The sequence below is a fragment of the Nicotiana sylvestris genome, chromosome 12 (assembly GCF_000393655.2).
Source record: "Nicotiana sylvestris chromosome 12, ASM39365v2, whole genome shotgun sequence".
NCBI classification, from domain to species: domain Eukaryota; kingdom Viridiplantae; phylum Streptophyta; class Magnoliopsida; order Solanales; family Solanaceae; genus Nicotiana; species Nicotiana sylvestris.
In genome coordinates this window covers 120,765,140-120,780,213 of record NC_091068.1, presented here as the reverse complement: position 1 = coordinate 120,780,213, position 15,074 = coordinate 120,765,140, and the positions used below count along the sequence as shown (strand labels likewise).

At 36.7% G+C, this 15,074-nt stretch overlaps 2 protein-coding genes across 3 annotated transcripts; one reads left to right on the top strand and one right to left on the bottom strand.

Annotated features, from left to right (window-relative positions):
• Positions 1 to 20: 20 nt before the first annotated feature.
• LOC104228564 (nudix hydrolase 16, mitochondrial) lies at positions 21 to 4,741 on the top strand. Of its 2 annotated transcripts, none has more exons than XM_009781043.2 (4): positions 21 to 282; positions 2,267 to 2,381; positions 3,534 to 3,617; positions 4,289 to 4,741. In XM_009781043.2, the coding sequence occupies exons 1-4, from the start codon at positions 212 to 214 to the stop codon at positions 4,556 to 4,558; spliced, it is 540 nt and encodes a 179-aa protein (XP_009779345.1). In that variant the 5' UTR covers positions 21 to 211; the 3' UTR covers positions 4,559 to 4,741. The 2 variants fall into 2 exon arrangements, with proteins under 2 accessions (XP_009779345.1, XP_009779344.1); XM_009781042.2 differs by having other exon boundaries at positions 31 to 282; positions 2,258 to 2,381.
• Positions 4,742 to 13,508: 8,767 nt separating this feature from the next.
• LOC138883629 (secreted RxLR effector protein 161-like) lies at positions 13,509 to 14,060 on the bottom strand. The gene is made up of 2 exons (XM_070164325.1): positions 13,853 to 14,060; positions 13,509 to 13,753 (listed from the first exon to the last, which is right to left on the bottom strand). Exons 1-2 carry the CDS (start codon positions 14,058 to 14,060, stop codon positions 13,509 to 13,511), a joined length of 453 nt encoding a protein of 150 aa, XP_070020426.1.
• Between the last annotated feature and the right edge of the window lie 1,014 nt (positions 14,061 to 15,074).

Sequence of the window (15,074 nt, the reverse complement as noted above, 5' to 3'; positions counted from 1 at the left end):
TTCCCTTTTACTTCCTCTTTTCACTATTGTTTCTCAATTTTTTTTGACAAAACCAAGAAAATGGGAACAACCTTTTTTGCTGTTTATGAAGAGAAAAAAGGTTGAATTTTTATAATGCAGAAAGGATAAATATGGTTAAGGGCTTTATCTATTATTGGATTTACCAGCTTTAGCAAATTTTTTGTATATATTAATAGATATTTGAATATAAATGTCTGAATTGGTAGCTCGAACGGGTCGGCATCAACAGCGATATGAAGAAGGTTATCGACTCATTGCTGGGTATCTTTCTTTTTCCTTTTCTTTATTTAATTATTCTCTATTTTGTTTGGATTTATTTTAGTTTTTGCTCATTTGGTTCTTCTTAGTTTTGGTAAATCTTTTTATTGAATGTGGATATTTTTGGTTCGAATCTAGCGGGGCATTTGTAGTTCTTTATCTTAGTTTTTCTTTTGTGAAATTTGCTTGAGGTATTGGGTTTGTGCAATTCGATTTGAAGAAAAAGTAAATCTTTTAGCTTTCTGTAGACTAATAAAGTTAGTATCTTCAAAAAGTTTGTGGTCAATGAAGTTGATGGAGAACCATGAGGTCTCAGGTTCGAATCTAGCAGGGCAAAAAGAAAATACTAGGTGACTTTGCCCAAGACCCGATACGTGTGCTCGTGGAGGTAGCAGATACCCGGTTGAATAGTCATGCCGCAAATTGTCGCACTAGTGGTGTCTGGGGAGGGTGATAGTACGCAGACCTTACCCCTACAGTGAATGTAGAGAGGTTGTTTCCACTAGACCCAGGTTGTTTCCACTAGACCCTCTGCACGATCTTGGCGCGAGAAAAAATGAAGGTCTACCCTCCCCTGACCCCACTTGTGGTATTATACTAGGTTTGTTGTTGTTGTTATTGTTGTTGTACGGTAGTGTACGGGCCCGTATACTGCCGTCATTGAAAAAAAAAAAGAATTTGAAGTCTTTTCTAAAGAGCAGCATTCAAGAACTGTTAAGACATGTTGGAATAGGCTGCCATTGTTCTCTTTAAGTGCTTATTAAAAAAAGAAGTAAAATTTGAGGCGGTAAAAGAAGAACAATGAATCTTGTAAATCTGGAATGTAGGAATTGGGTGGCCCTATCTGGTCTGAGTTAATTTTATGTTTTTGGTTTTCCAATTCAACATTATTTATAATTTCTTTTGGAGGCGACCTGTGATTGGATAAGCTTAAGATAAATCAGAATTGGGGTTATAGACTTATAGGGGTGAAATAATTTTTGTTTCCCGCTGTTTCTTCTTATATTAAGTTCTTTTGCTGATCCAATCAGAAGGAAGCTATCCTTTTCCTTCTCATTACACTTGCTCTAAATCTAGTTTTGGTTCTTATTCTGCTTAACATCTCCTTGACAATGGAGTCATAACTCAGAAGCCATGACATATAACATAAATAAAGCACAAAAAGCATGTAGTGAATCTCTCGTTATCTTCATCATCACGAGTGCAGAGTTATTTGACAGCAGTGATCAAAGAATCCAACTGACCCTATCGCAATCAAACTGGTAAGTGGTAACATGGCTCCACTGAGACAGTCATGCGATGAGATTATTCTCAGCTCAAAAGTGTGAGAAGGAAAAGCACCGAGCATTTGCAGTAACGGGGTCTTCCATGTTCTATATTGTTAAGGATAGTTGGTTTTCGAGTATTTTGCTGTTCGGACTCTTCTAAGGGTATGTTATGCAATTGAATACTTGATGTGTTCTTAGAAAGGATATAGAGAAGCAACAGCATAAGGTAGAGAAGTTCAGGAACACAAGAGAAATCCTTCCGTGGCTAGAAAGTATAGAATGTGATTCTCGTTAAAATATCCTCTTAGAATAGAAGTGTATTGATTTTATGGAGCAAAAGTTTCTTAATCTTTTAGCTCCTAAAAATTGCAGTAAGCTCAAATCTGAAATTTTAGCTCTTCAAATTAAATACCAAGCATGTCTCTTGAAGTTGTCATTTGAGTTCTTGTTGTGGTTTCCCTTTTCACGACAAGTTCAGTTGGTACATTTTCTGGCTTTTGTTTTTGGGGTCTCTTTTTCACGCAGCATCTTTAAATGGGTTTCAGTCTCCTGGTAGTTGGTATGTCGTTTGATATCTTTTGTCTGTCATTTTTTCTGCTTCTTAAAGGATTTGAAAACAGGGAACAACATCTCTTTTTAACTTCCTGGGTTTGCATTTGAAGTCAGAATAATATTTTCTCGAAACCTGTCTATTCTGAATTCTTACCAAGTTGCCGCAGGTGTATTCCGTTTAAGTTCAGGGATATGGAACAAAATGGTGGTGACGCATCCAAAAAGATAGTTGAAGTACTGATGATAAACTCAACAAGTGGGCCCGGTCTTCTGTTTCCGAAGGTGAGAATTGTTCTATTGGATTTCAAGCAATATGCTATGTTAGTTCTTATGATTAAAGTGTTTTCTTGGGCTAGCATTAAGTTACCTTATGTGACTTTATCTTCTGATGGATCTGATAGTAAGGTCTTTTTTAGCACTTTGTATTTCTACCTCATAATTAAGAGATTTGCTAACTTTCTTCCTCCACTGCGAAACTGAACCTTACCAAGTTTAACAACTAAAAAGATATCGGGTGTGTTTGGCATGAAGGAAAACATGTTCTAGAAAATGTTTTCCAATTTTCCTATGTTTGGTTGGCTTAAATATTTTGGAAAATATTTTCCCTGTGAACTCATTTTCCTCCGGTTGAAGAAAAATGACTTCCCAATCAAGAGGAGGGAAAATATTTTCCAAAACACTCTTTCAACATTCCCTACCCCTACACTCCCCCCCCCTCCAAATCCACCTCGGCCCCCAACCTCGATCCCGGACCCCCACCGCCCTGCTCCTCCCCGGCCTCACCCATTTCGTTTCCCATAGTGTTTGCCTAAATTAAATATTTTCCAATAAAATACTTTTGCTAACTAACCAAATACTAGAAAATAAACAAGAAAACCATTTATATTCCAAGAAAACATTTCCGTCATACCAAATACACGTTCAAGTTTGCCAAGTTTTACATTGACGATTGACAAGTTTCACTGTTTAATGTTCTTGTTAAAATACAGCAACCATATTTAACATGCTCCATTCTCTTGATGACTACTTATGCTAGCTAGATGTTGCTGCATTGCGATGTTTACATGCTTCATTCTCTTCATGACTACTTATGCTAGTTAGATGTTGCTGCATTGAACCTGGTAGCACTACTAGCAGGTTATTCAATCAAAGGTATACAAGCGTGTGCGCATACTTGAACCAGTGAATTGGCATTTACAGTTGGTTCTCCTTTTTTTCTTTTCCGGCCATTACACATTTACACTTGACTTGATAGACTTCTTGTTCTATTCTTTAATTGTTCTTTTTCTTTTGTTCTGGCCTCTGTTTTTTTTGTGGTTAGCAGCACCGCCATGTTGGGGAATAAGTTCTTTATGTTCATGTTTTAATTTGCCTTAGAGCTGACAAGATGCCTATGAGTGCTGTTAATTGACATCTCTGTCTTTGTATATATAGGGAGGGTGGGAAAATGATGAAACAGTTAAAGAGGCAGCTGTTCGTGAAGCCATAGAGGAGGCTGGAGTTCGTGGGGATTTAGTGGTGAGATTGTTGTATCCTATCTTCATTTATTCTGTAGCATTTGGATACACAAATAAGTTATTCCTGCCACATGGAGGTTCATCACGCTTTAGTGGGTTTTTCCCAGATGTATTTGCATGTTAAAATAGACCACATTGGCAAAAGCGACATTTCCACTGCCTTTGAGCTTTGCATGTGGTCGTGTCTTTTTGTTGCTTAATCATCTTTAGTTCTCTCTGCTCAGAATGTTATTTTATTGTTAATGGAGTGAATTTCTTACAATATGATACTTTCTGTCGCACTCCTTTTGAGCATGATGATGTGATAAAACTTCAATATATTTCTCTCTTCCAAAGAAAGTTACTGTCATCTGTAATAAAAATAATAGAACTACAAGAGGGGTATCAATGTGATGCAGTAATAACATTCAACGAAGGGTGAACTTGTTTTGGATTATTTTAAAGAGTCGAAGCTAAAGTTCATTAACTGATCACAGTAATCTTAAATTTATCATAGTGACTTACTAACGAAATGTGCTTGTCGCAGTTTAGACTGTCTTCAGTAAACTTTTTGTTTTTAAATAAGTAACTTATATAAATAAACTTGTAGGTTGGAGCGTATGTAGACGTTACGTGATTCCCTTGTATTTTGTTTTCCATGAATCTGTGGGATTTATACCTCTTCTTTTTCAGCATTTTTTGGGATACTACCTCTTTAAAAGCAAAACACTTCAAGACGAGTACAGTCCAGAAGGTTTGTGTAGAGCTGCCATGTTTGCTTTGTTTGTGAAGGAAGAGCTTGACTGTTGGCCAGAACAGAACCGCCGGAAAAGAAGTTGGCTGACAATTCCTGAGGCAGTTGAATGTTGCCGGCACCAATGGATGAGAGAGGCCCTTGAGGAAGGATTTCTGAAGTGGCATGAGGGTGGTATGGTAAGCACAATTAACAACGACGAGGACTAGTTTTTCTCTTTACTCCTCCCTGACCAACGTTGAAGGTTTTTAGAACTTTAAGGGGTAGAAACCAATTTGAAGTAATGTTCTTTTAGATATTGAGCCATGTTTTGATGATTTTTAACTGATTCATTGCTTTCCCAGAAAACTGATGGAGAACCAGAAAGAAAAGAAACAAGAAAATTATTCCCATCTTCATCATTTTCTTGCTAACTACATCTGGTAGTGGACTAACCAAATTAGTCAGAATAGCAGATGATGCTTTTCTGTGTAACTACAATTTCATTATCTATTCTTCATTTCTTGGGACATAATAATGACATGCATATTATGAACAGTCTACGCAATATAGTATATCAATTATCTCTAGTAGGAGGACAAATAATGGTAAAAACTTACATGCACTTTGTGTTTATATAAAACAATGAATGCAAGACGTGTATCTCTTCAATTTATAACTACGGCAGTTAAATTGTTTGATTTGGTGTAAACGTAGATGAAGGCAAGTATTTACCGACACCTCTTGAATAGGCTTCACACTGTGTATGCTTAACATTTAAAAGTTGTCTGATGAATGCTAGTTGTTAGAAGTGGCGGCATAATTATCTTTATAGCAGAAATTGTAATTTGGTTCTTTAAATAAAGTTGCTGATAGACTTGCCACATATGATAGCAACCACTAGAAGACATAATGTAAACTCCGCAACATCCTTTGCATTGGAATTCTTTCTTCTTTTCTCTCTCTCTCTCTCTTTTTGTGTGTGTGTAAGATTATCTTGGACTTGTCAATATTGAAGCGTGATAGTCTCACATAAAAGATTATATTTTTAGATCAAGTGATCGCAGAGATCAATGTGGTATCCGACCAAGAGGAGATTTTGGAGTCGAGTTTCACCATTAAAAAAAAAAAAAAAAAAACCTTTGATGTGCTTGGCTCATGAAAAAAATCAAACTCACGAGTAATGAGACGTATCCTTCCACAATTGAGGTTGGTGGTTCAAACCCTATGAGTAATGTAATATTCGTTTTGCCATCTCCAATGATTTTTTCAATTTGTCAAAAAAAGGTTCCTACTTATTACGTTGAACATTTATTCTATAGTTTTTCTTCAAGAAATATCACGGCATAAGAGACAACATTGAAAGTAAATAGTACAGTTCCGACTTAAGGAAAATGACAATTTCTAGAACGCAAAAGTCGATATATCTTTTCGGTGTAAATGTGAAAATTAATTTTTAAATATTTTTACTTATATAATTAAAAAATTGAATCACATAGGATCACCATAACTTACGTCTTTTATTCTTAAAAGAGTATTGGAGGGATATTTAGAATAACGCGTTGTGGTAAAGAGATTTCTTTGACTCCCATTTTTTGTGGGTAGAAATACAAAAATTTCATTCATTAGATAGTACGATTAGGTAAAGCTGAGGTCCCATTGGTATCACGGGCAGTTACAGTCATAGGGTTGTTGATATTAGGACTACAATTAGCAAAAGGATTTCCAACTTCAACCAAACTATTAAGAACATTTGTAGACACGAGCATAGAACTAGTTGAGCCGATTTTGTCTTCATGGAGAAGCTTCAAAAATGCAGCAGGAGGGTATATCCAAAGTGATAGTGGGCTGTTGCTTTCCTGCTTGGATCCTTTAGTAGCCAAAAAGTGAGCAACTTTGTTTCCTTCCGTAAAGTTATGCCAGATCGGTGGGCCAGTTTCTTCAGCAGTGACCTGCACCAGTAATCAAATTAGTATAAAGTGAACAACCGTAAAGTCCAAGTAGGTGGATGACATCCGTAGCATCAATTTCAATCTCCAAACTATGAAAAGAAAATTCTTCTCATAAGCTAATTGTAGTCCAGTTCTAAGGGCCAGCAATTCCATGTAAGTAGGAGTGTAGGCATAAGCTAAGTTGTAAAGTGAGCTAGTGTTCAGAGTAAGGACTTAATAGTAGAAAGTTTGGATGTGCATCATTCCAAAAGTTCATTGCTATTAGGAAGTCAAAGAAAATGTGAGTACTGGTCTCCTCAGCACCTTTACAAATTGAACAAGTAGTGTCTATGTCGATGCCAATGTGATGGAGGTAGTGCTTAGTGGGAAGTCGATTATGGGAGCATTGCCAGAGAAGGAATTTGATTTTATGTAGTGTATTTAGTTTCCAAATCCAATAGAAATTATAGTTGGTGGATGGTGGATGGGAGATTATCTTGTAGGCAGAGTTGGCAAAGAAAATACCATTTGGAATAAGCACCCAGATTGGGATATCCCTAGTATTATTGATGCTAGTGCGGTTTATGGAGAGAATTCTGATCTTGAAGGGAGTTCAAAGGATAACTTAGAAAGATCACATTGGTTATTTGTCCAAAGGTCCCTGACTTTGAGAAATAGGTCTGACTGTTTCAACAACCCTTGGATTAAAGTATTTAATGGGAAAGCGAACAACTAATGTTTCCTGGACCAATTATCCATTCAAGACCTTTAATATAGATTTTCCAACTTGTCAGTATGTTGTTCCAAATGAAGGAGTGAGAGGTGGGATTTCTCTTATGGTTGTATTGGCTAATAAGTGTTATGACCCAAATGGAGCCTGGGTTGGTGAAGAGCCACCAAGAGAGGCTGGCAAGTGAGGCCATGTTTTTGTCTGTTGCGTTCCTGAGACCTGGGCCCTCAGCTTGTTTGGGTTGGGTAACTGAGGCCCATTTGATGTAGTGGATTTTCTTTTTCAAAGTGGTAGTGCCCCAAGTGAAGTCTCTTTGGATTTTCTCGATTTGTTTAAGTATAAAGGAGGAAAGTAGGATGTATTGCATTGAGTAATTGAGGATAGAGTTAAGAGTTGATCTAGCTAATATTGTTCTTCCTGCAATAGAAAAAAAAATTATTTTCCAACTAGTTAGTTTAAATTCATGTTGTCAATGATGAAGCGCAAGTCAGAAGCCTTAGGTTTGCGCATGAGATAGGAAATCCCAAGTATTTTCAAAAGTTCTCACTAATTTTAATATTGAGAATATTTGCGAGGTGACTTTTGGTTTGTGGGTCACAGTTCTTGGAAAAGATAACATTGGGTTTGGTGGTATTGATTTTTTGCACAGAAATTAAGGAGAAGAATTGAAGGCTTCATTTTATGGTATGGATTGATTTTAAATTGGAATAAGCTGAAAGAGTTAAATCATCCACATAGAATAAATGAGAGAATAATGGACCGGTGGGATTAAGCTTGATTGGATCCCAAAACCAATATTATCTTGGTGACTTATATATTTGGAGTAGTTCCATACATAGTATAAATAGATATGGTTACATTGGGTCACCTTGCCGAATATCCCTAAATGGATAAAAAGAACTTGTTTTGGACCCATTAAACTAAAATAGCAATTCTAGAGGTGTCGATGCAACTCATGATAAGCTTAGTGATTCACGAAGGGAATTTAAAGAAAAGGAGGGCTCAGTATATAAAGGACCATTCAAGTCTGTCGAAGGCCTTTTCAAGATCGATTTTTAAGAGGACTTTGCCCCGGCGACCCTTAATTTTTTGGAAATGGTTAATAATCTCTTGAATTATTATGGCATTATCACTAGTCTGTTTGTCTTTGAGAAAACTAGATTGATAGGGGTGAATCAGCCTATCAAGGTAGGCTTAATCTTGTTAAAGATAATCTTAGTAATAACCTTATAGATAGTGTTGCAAAGACCCGCTGGGCAAAAATTGTTGAGATTGTTTGCATTATGGAATTTAGGAATGAGACAGATATAGGTAGAGTTGAGAGTTTTTGGAACTGAAAGATTTTTAAAGATGTTGTGGCAAAATGTTAAAACGGAATTCCTGATCACATGCCAATATTTTTGATAAAAGAATGGGGGAATTCCGTCAGGGCCTGGTGCTTTAAAAGGCTTAAAGGAAAAAATTGCACGGACAACCCCAAAATCTTTCAATGGATAGTCTAGATCTGAGAGGTCTATGTTGTCAAAATAAGTTTGTGAATTAAGAATATTTTTCCATGGTGTATCTATATGGTCAGTTTGGAAAGCCTTTTGGAAAAATTCCGACGTATAATCTAGGATTTGCCCTGGGTCATTGATCCAGCTACCATCACTATCTTTGAAGAAGGATACACTATTTGTTTTTCTCATACAATTCACTACACTTAGGTAATTTTATATTTGCATCGCCGTCATTAAGTAAATTTATGCGAGACCAAATTTTTCAATAGTCTTCCTCAATTTTCAAGAGGTTATTATAGTCATTTATAAGGTCATTTTCCAGTAAGTGTAGAAAGTGGCCAGTAGGATAACATGGTAAAATTGAATTACATTGAGCCTATTAAGAATTCTATTTTTTTTTTCCTATTAGTGTTACCAAAGATAGATTTGACCTAATCCAAAGCCGTATGTTGGAAACAGCTAGTGGCTTCGAGCAGTTGCTTCCCATGCCAAGAATCCTTAACAATATTATCAAATTCATGGTGATAACATCAAAAAGTTTCAAGTCTAAAAAGTTTCTTATTAGGGAGAGGGCTAGGTTTGGTAAAGTTCAGTAGTAGAGGAGTATGGTCTGAGTGTATTCTAGGTATGTGAATAATAGAGACATCAGGATATTGGTCTAGCCAAAGAGAATTAGCACGATGTCTATCTAGTCTTTCTAGAATAAGACCATTGGAATTAACTCTACGATTGGTCCAAGTATATTTTGCTCTTTTAAAGCCTAGGTCAATTAAGTTGCAATAATTCACACAAGACCAAAAATATGAGGAATATTTTGCTCCTTTAAAACCTAGGTCAATTAAGTTGCAATAATTCACACAAGACCAAAAACATGAGGAACGGTTAGTGTTAATGGATCTACCACTTTCATTTTATGAGAGAATTTCATTAAAATCCCCACCCACTAGCTAAGGTCCATAGTAAATGTCCACTATGGAGCACAGATTATTTCAAAGGTTATTACGGAGATTGAGTGAATTACTAGAGTAGATAATACTAATAAGACATGAAGGTTGGTTAGGAGAAACCTGTAGCGTTGTATGAATTTTTTGGCGTGACTTGCTAATAATATTGGTAGTAACCAAATTTCTAAACCAAAAAATATCGATCCCGCCAGCAAAACCTATGGCTGGGACCTCAAGCATATCAGTGAAGTGGAACTCATCGTAGAGTATAGTATGGTCAGCCATTTTAGTCTCCAGAAGAGCAACCATGCAGGGATTATGAGTACTAAGTCTCTAAAATTTCTTTTAAAGTCATCACTATTAGCACCTCTAATATTCCGCACTACAAGAATCATTTGTCTATTCATTAAAAGTTGGTTGGTGTTGAAATTGGTGTTCCCCAGTCCCTCCTGTGAGAGTTGAGTGAACTTCCTCAGAGAAGGGCTCAGTACTACTGCAAAGTTCCCGTTGCTTTGAGGATTGGATGTCAGATCTCGATGGAGCATTTGTAAAGAGCTAATGGGCACTTGAATATGTACTCCATGTCCGTCATCTCCTAGAATAGCATGAGAGATGCTTCTTTGATGCTTGGAATTTTGATGAACGATCCCTTGACCTATGGAATTATTATTTCCTCTACCATCTCTTCTACTATCTCTTGATCTTCTTGTTCTTGCTCGTTGTGAGTGTGTTGTTGGTTGTGGATATCTAGAGGGATCGGATTGTGCTGTGGGATTGTTGCCATGGATAAAAGATGGGGTTGTCCATCGCTTGATTGACTGGAGTAAAGAATAGGAGTTGGTAAAGTAACTTTATGTTGTTGAGGGGGTTGAAGTGATGTGGGAGATTTCAGTGTGCTCGCATGTTGCAAAAGAGGGCAGGAGCTATTGTTGGGGCTAGTGGGTCTAGGATGTTATCTAGCCACATATGGTTTATGTAATTCCCCACGACTAGTGCCATATCTTCCAAAATTAATTGTGCCAGAAAGTTTGGATTTTAGAGAACAATTTATACCTCTTGACCATTGATGGTCATTGGGAAGAAGGTTGCGTGTTTTTGTAGCCCCTGCTCTATCCAAGTCTGGGGGTCCTGGTAGGGAAGAAGGGGTGGAAATACAAATGTTGGGGGATGGAATGGAATTTCCGGTAGGAATGAGGGAAGTGAGCCATCATTTTCCTTAGCATGAAGGTTAAAGGGTTCCTGTTGTGATTGAGATTGGTTTGAGGATTGTTAATGGCTATTTGGAGAGGAAGATATAATTACTGTGGTTGAGTGTGTATTTGATGGTAATAATTGCAAATCTATTGAATTGGATTTTGCAAGCATGAGGGTAGAGGAAGCTTGATGAGAAGGATTTACATTGATTGGGGAATTTATTTTTATTGACACTTGGCTAATTCCCTTTGCAAGGTGTTGTTGATTATTTTGGACGATGGTAGGGTGCTAACTTGCGTATGGTCTATATCAGTAAGGTGATTTGCTAGCAATGAGTTGGCAAGTAGATTAAGGATTGAGTAAGTGCATGCATTGAAATTTCCACGTGTACGTTTGTTACTGGCTGAGCTTTTGGAGGAGAGTGCCAGTGTTGGAGTTATCGAATAAGGTGTGAAGGAACACGTTAATCTAAACATATTAGATAGCGCGTAAATCGTAAAAAGGAAACTTACTTGTTCTTCGTGAAGCAGAAGCAAAAATGGATTGAACCGCGGCTGGAATTATTAGTCGGCGGTGATTGTCACGGTATGTTGGAGCAACCCTAATTCCACAGTCTAAACCCTTGTTTGGATTGAGAGAGAGAAAGAGCGCGTGGAAAAATACTGCTTAGAGTCTTCTTTGTGTACACACTAAGTGTACTTATATAGGGAATATTAGGGTTAACTAATAACCCTATTGGGCCTTAGAGAACTCCTTATGGGTGGAGCCAATATTTCCTATATCTCCCACTAACACATAATGGGAGTGCTCATCTAGCCTGAGAAACATATTCTCAACTCATCTCCTCAATTATTCATACATGGAAGTAGACCGTGCGACCAACATACTGTGAGAGCTAAGTGCTATACATCTTTTAGGAGTATATAGCCTCTCATCGAGCGCAAACCTGCAAATAGATCATAAAGTATGCAGTACCCTAGATCATATAAATCACATTTGATATAGTCTCAAAATCTCATATATCATTATTTCTTATATTCATAATCATAACTCATAAGTTATAATTGGTGTACCAATGAATACAAATAAATGAGATTCTATCAGTGATATTCCTCTTCTCACGATTCCCTTAACATTAGTATGCCTGCTTTTCTAGATATGCTCCACTAGACCGAATCGGTGTACATGGTCTTTTGGAAACACACTAAGATAGCTAACATCCAGTGTTTTCAAAGGCTCTTTTGGGACTCGCATCAAGGCTCGCCCCGGGGCGGGGCACTATCAAAACGCCTTGAGATTCATGTGTGGGGCTTAGTTCTTTGAGGCTTACGCCCCCAAACGCTTGACTCTACGCCCTAAGCATGCATAACGCTCAACGCTCGGGACTCGCCCAACAGCTCCTATGCAAATCATGTGTTTAATTCACTAATTTACACTGTTGACTCTCAAAATTCTTTAACAAATGAATGATTAAAGTTCTTTTTATCTATAGGAATATAAAAATTATGAATAACTCAAATAACGAACTATAGTATTGCATAGTTACTAATTGAGAATATCGTGATGGTGAATATCATTTGAATATTTCTTCTAAAAATAGATAATCAAAATTTATATCGATCCTTACTTGATAGATCTTCACGTCTTAGTTCTATGTCTCTCAAAATTATCATATATTTCTTGTTTTATTATTTAAAAATTATTTTATATTTATTCATGAAGAAGTAATATTTTAAATTACAGTATTGATAAAATTTATTGAGTATTTACTTTTAAAGAGGTTACTACAACCTCTCTACTTTCAAACAATTAAAATTATAATTTCTTGAAAAATATTATCAAACTGCATATTTTATATTTCATATGAACTTATAATGTATCATTTATATTTTTATTGTGTTATAATACTATATTATTAATTCATAAACTAAAAAATTAAAGATTCATGGAGCTTACGCCCTATGTTTCGAGGCTTTCGCCTCGCCCCGTATTAAGCAAAACACCCCGCCTCACGCCTTCGCCTTTTAAAACATTGCTAACATCACACTAAGTCTCAAGTATCTGATCGGAGTCTCTAAGGGTATAAAATCTTGAGCTTTCAAAAAAACTCTGGGTCTTACACAACAATAAGTGGAGAATGAACTTATGTTAACCCAATTGACCGATATTAGCACACATGATATGAAACATGTGCTACAGTATTTTGTCCCTTTTCCCAGGGAATGTATGTCTTTATCTCATAAAGAATGTTGTACAAATTATATTTAGACACCATAAATATCTAAATTTGAGTTCTTTGATCTACAATATCATTTCTAACATACATCTGGCTCACAAAGTAGACTAGGTGAACGTTTTACACCATAATGACCATATGTCATTGTTTAAGTGACATTCTAATTTTAAGCGAATAGCTCTCAAATTATCCTTATGATAATTTTGCTTAAAGTCATGTCTCATCTCCTCACATCACTAAGATAAGGAGGCAGTTTTCTGTGTTAGAAGGCCAACCTCTTGTCTACTCGATATACTTTAAAAAATTAACAAAGAATGTACATAACATTCAATAATAAAAATATGTATGTATGTAAATAAACTTTATTAATAATCAGAGAATATCAATTTTGTGAACACGGGAAAATAAATAACAAAATAAAGTATCTCAGAGTCTACGCAAGCCTTGAGACCTAGTATGTCTCACAAATACATCTCTAGACAAAGTCTTGGTCAATGGATTTGTTAGCATATCTTTTGTTGACACATACTTCACATTCACTACCTTGCGTCTAACCATGTCTCTCGCATAGTTATACTTGATATCTATATGTTTGGTTTTACAATGAAACTTTGGGTCCTTGGTGGAGGATATTGCAGCCTCACAGTCATACTAATACTGGTTCAGTATTTTCAGTGATATCCAGCAAGTGATCCAAGAACTTTTTCAACCAAACAGCTTCTTGTGTTGCTGATGCGAAAGCCACGTATTCGGCTTCCATCGTTGATAGTGATACACATGATTGTTTCTTACTGCTCCATGATATGGTGCCATCACTGAGTAAGAAAACATATCCTGAGGTACACTTCCTCTCGTCTAGATCTCCTCCATGATCAGCATCACTGTATCCAACTAATCACAGGTCATTGCCGCTTTGATAACAAAGGGCATAATAAGCAGTTCCCTTCAGATATCTCATGATCCTCTTTACTTCTTGCCAATGTGCTAAACCTGGGTCGGTTTGATATCTACTTACCAAGCTAACTGCTTGACAGATATCAGGTCTAATGCACACCATAGCATACATTAGACTTCTGACTGCGCTCCTATAAGGAACTTGGCTCATTCTTTCTGTCTCTTCAGGAGTCTTAGGACACATCTGACTTCCCAATGTATGGCCTTTACTGATAGGAGTTTCAACTGAGCTACTATTTTGCATATTGAATCATTCAAGAACTTTTCTAATGTAATTCTCTTGTAAGAGATACAATAGTTTCTTTGGACGATCTCTTGAAATCTTAACTCCAAGAATATACGTAGTTTTGCCCATATCTTTCATATCAAATTGAGATGATAACAATGACTTTATCTCGGTTATAAACTCCTTATCATTTCCAGCTATAAGAATGTCATCTGCATACAATGTTAAAATCACAAGCATGTTTCTTGATCTCTTGGTATAAACGTAATGGTTTTCATCTAGCATGGTAAAACCATTGGATACAAGAACATTCTGAAAGTATATATACCACTTCCTTGAAAATTGTTTAAGGCCTTAAATAGACTTCAAAAGTCTACAAACTTTTTGTTTGTGGCCCTTTTCAATGAAACAATCAGGTTGTTCCATATAGATTTCATCATCTAGTTCTCCATTGAGAAAGGCAGTCTTTACATCCATCCTATTCATTAGAAGTTGGTTGGTATTGACTTTGGTGTTCCCCAGTCCCTCTTGTGTGAGTTGAGTGAACTTCCTCAGAGAAGGGCGCAGTACTACTGCAAAGTTCCCTTTTCTTTGAGGATTGGAGGTCAGATGTCGATGGAGCATTCGTAAAGAGCTAATGGGCACTTGAATATGTACTCCATGTCTATAATCTCCTAGAATACAATGAGAGATGCTTCTTTGATGTTTGGAATTTTGGTGAACGATCCCTTGACCTATGGAATTATTATTTCCTCTACCAACTCTTTTACAATCTCTTGATCCTCTTGTTCTTGATCGTTGTGAGTGTATTGTTGGTTGTGGATATCTAGAAGGATTGGATTGTGTTGTGGGATTGTTTCCATGGATAAAAGATGGGATTGTCCTTCGCTTGATTGACTGGAGTAAAGAATGGGAGTTGGTACAATAACCTTATGTTGTTGAGGGGATTGAAGTGATGTGCAAGATTTTAGTGTGCTCACATGTTGCAAAAGAGGGCAGGAGCTAATGTTAGGGCTAATGGGTCTAGGATGT

Coding starts and splice junctions, on each gene's coding strand:
- LOC104228564 (XM_009781042.2), top strand. CDS start 212: ATGTCTGAATTGGTAGCTCGAACGGGTCGGCATCAACAGCGATATGAA. Junction 2,382..3,533: donor CCGGTCTTCTGTTTCCGAAG/GTGAGAATTGTT, acceptor TTGTATATATAG/GGAGGGTGGGAAAATGATGA. Junction 3,618..4,288: donor GAGTTCGTGGGGATTTAGTG/GTGAGATTGTTG, acceptor CTTCTTTTTCAG/CATTTTTTGGGATACTACCT.
- LOC138883629 (XM_070164325.1), bottom strand. CDS start 14,060: ATGCAAAATAGTAGCTCAGTTGAAACTCCTATCAGTAAAGGCCATACA. Junction 13,754..13,852: donor TAGATATCAAACCGACCCAG/GTTTAGCACATT, acceptor ACCTGTGATTAG/TTGGATACAGTGATGCTGAT.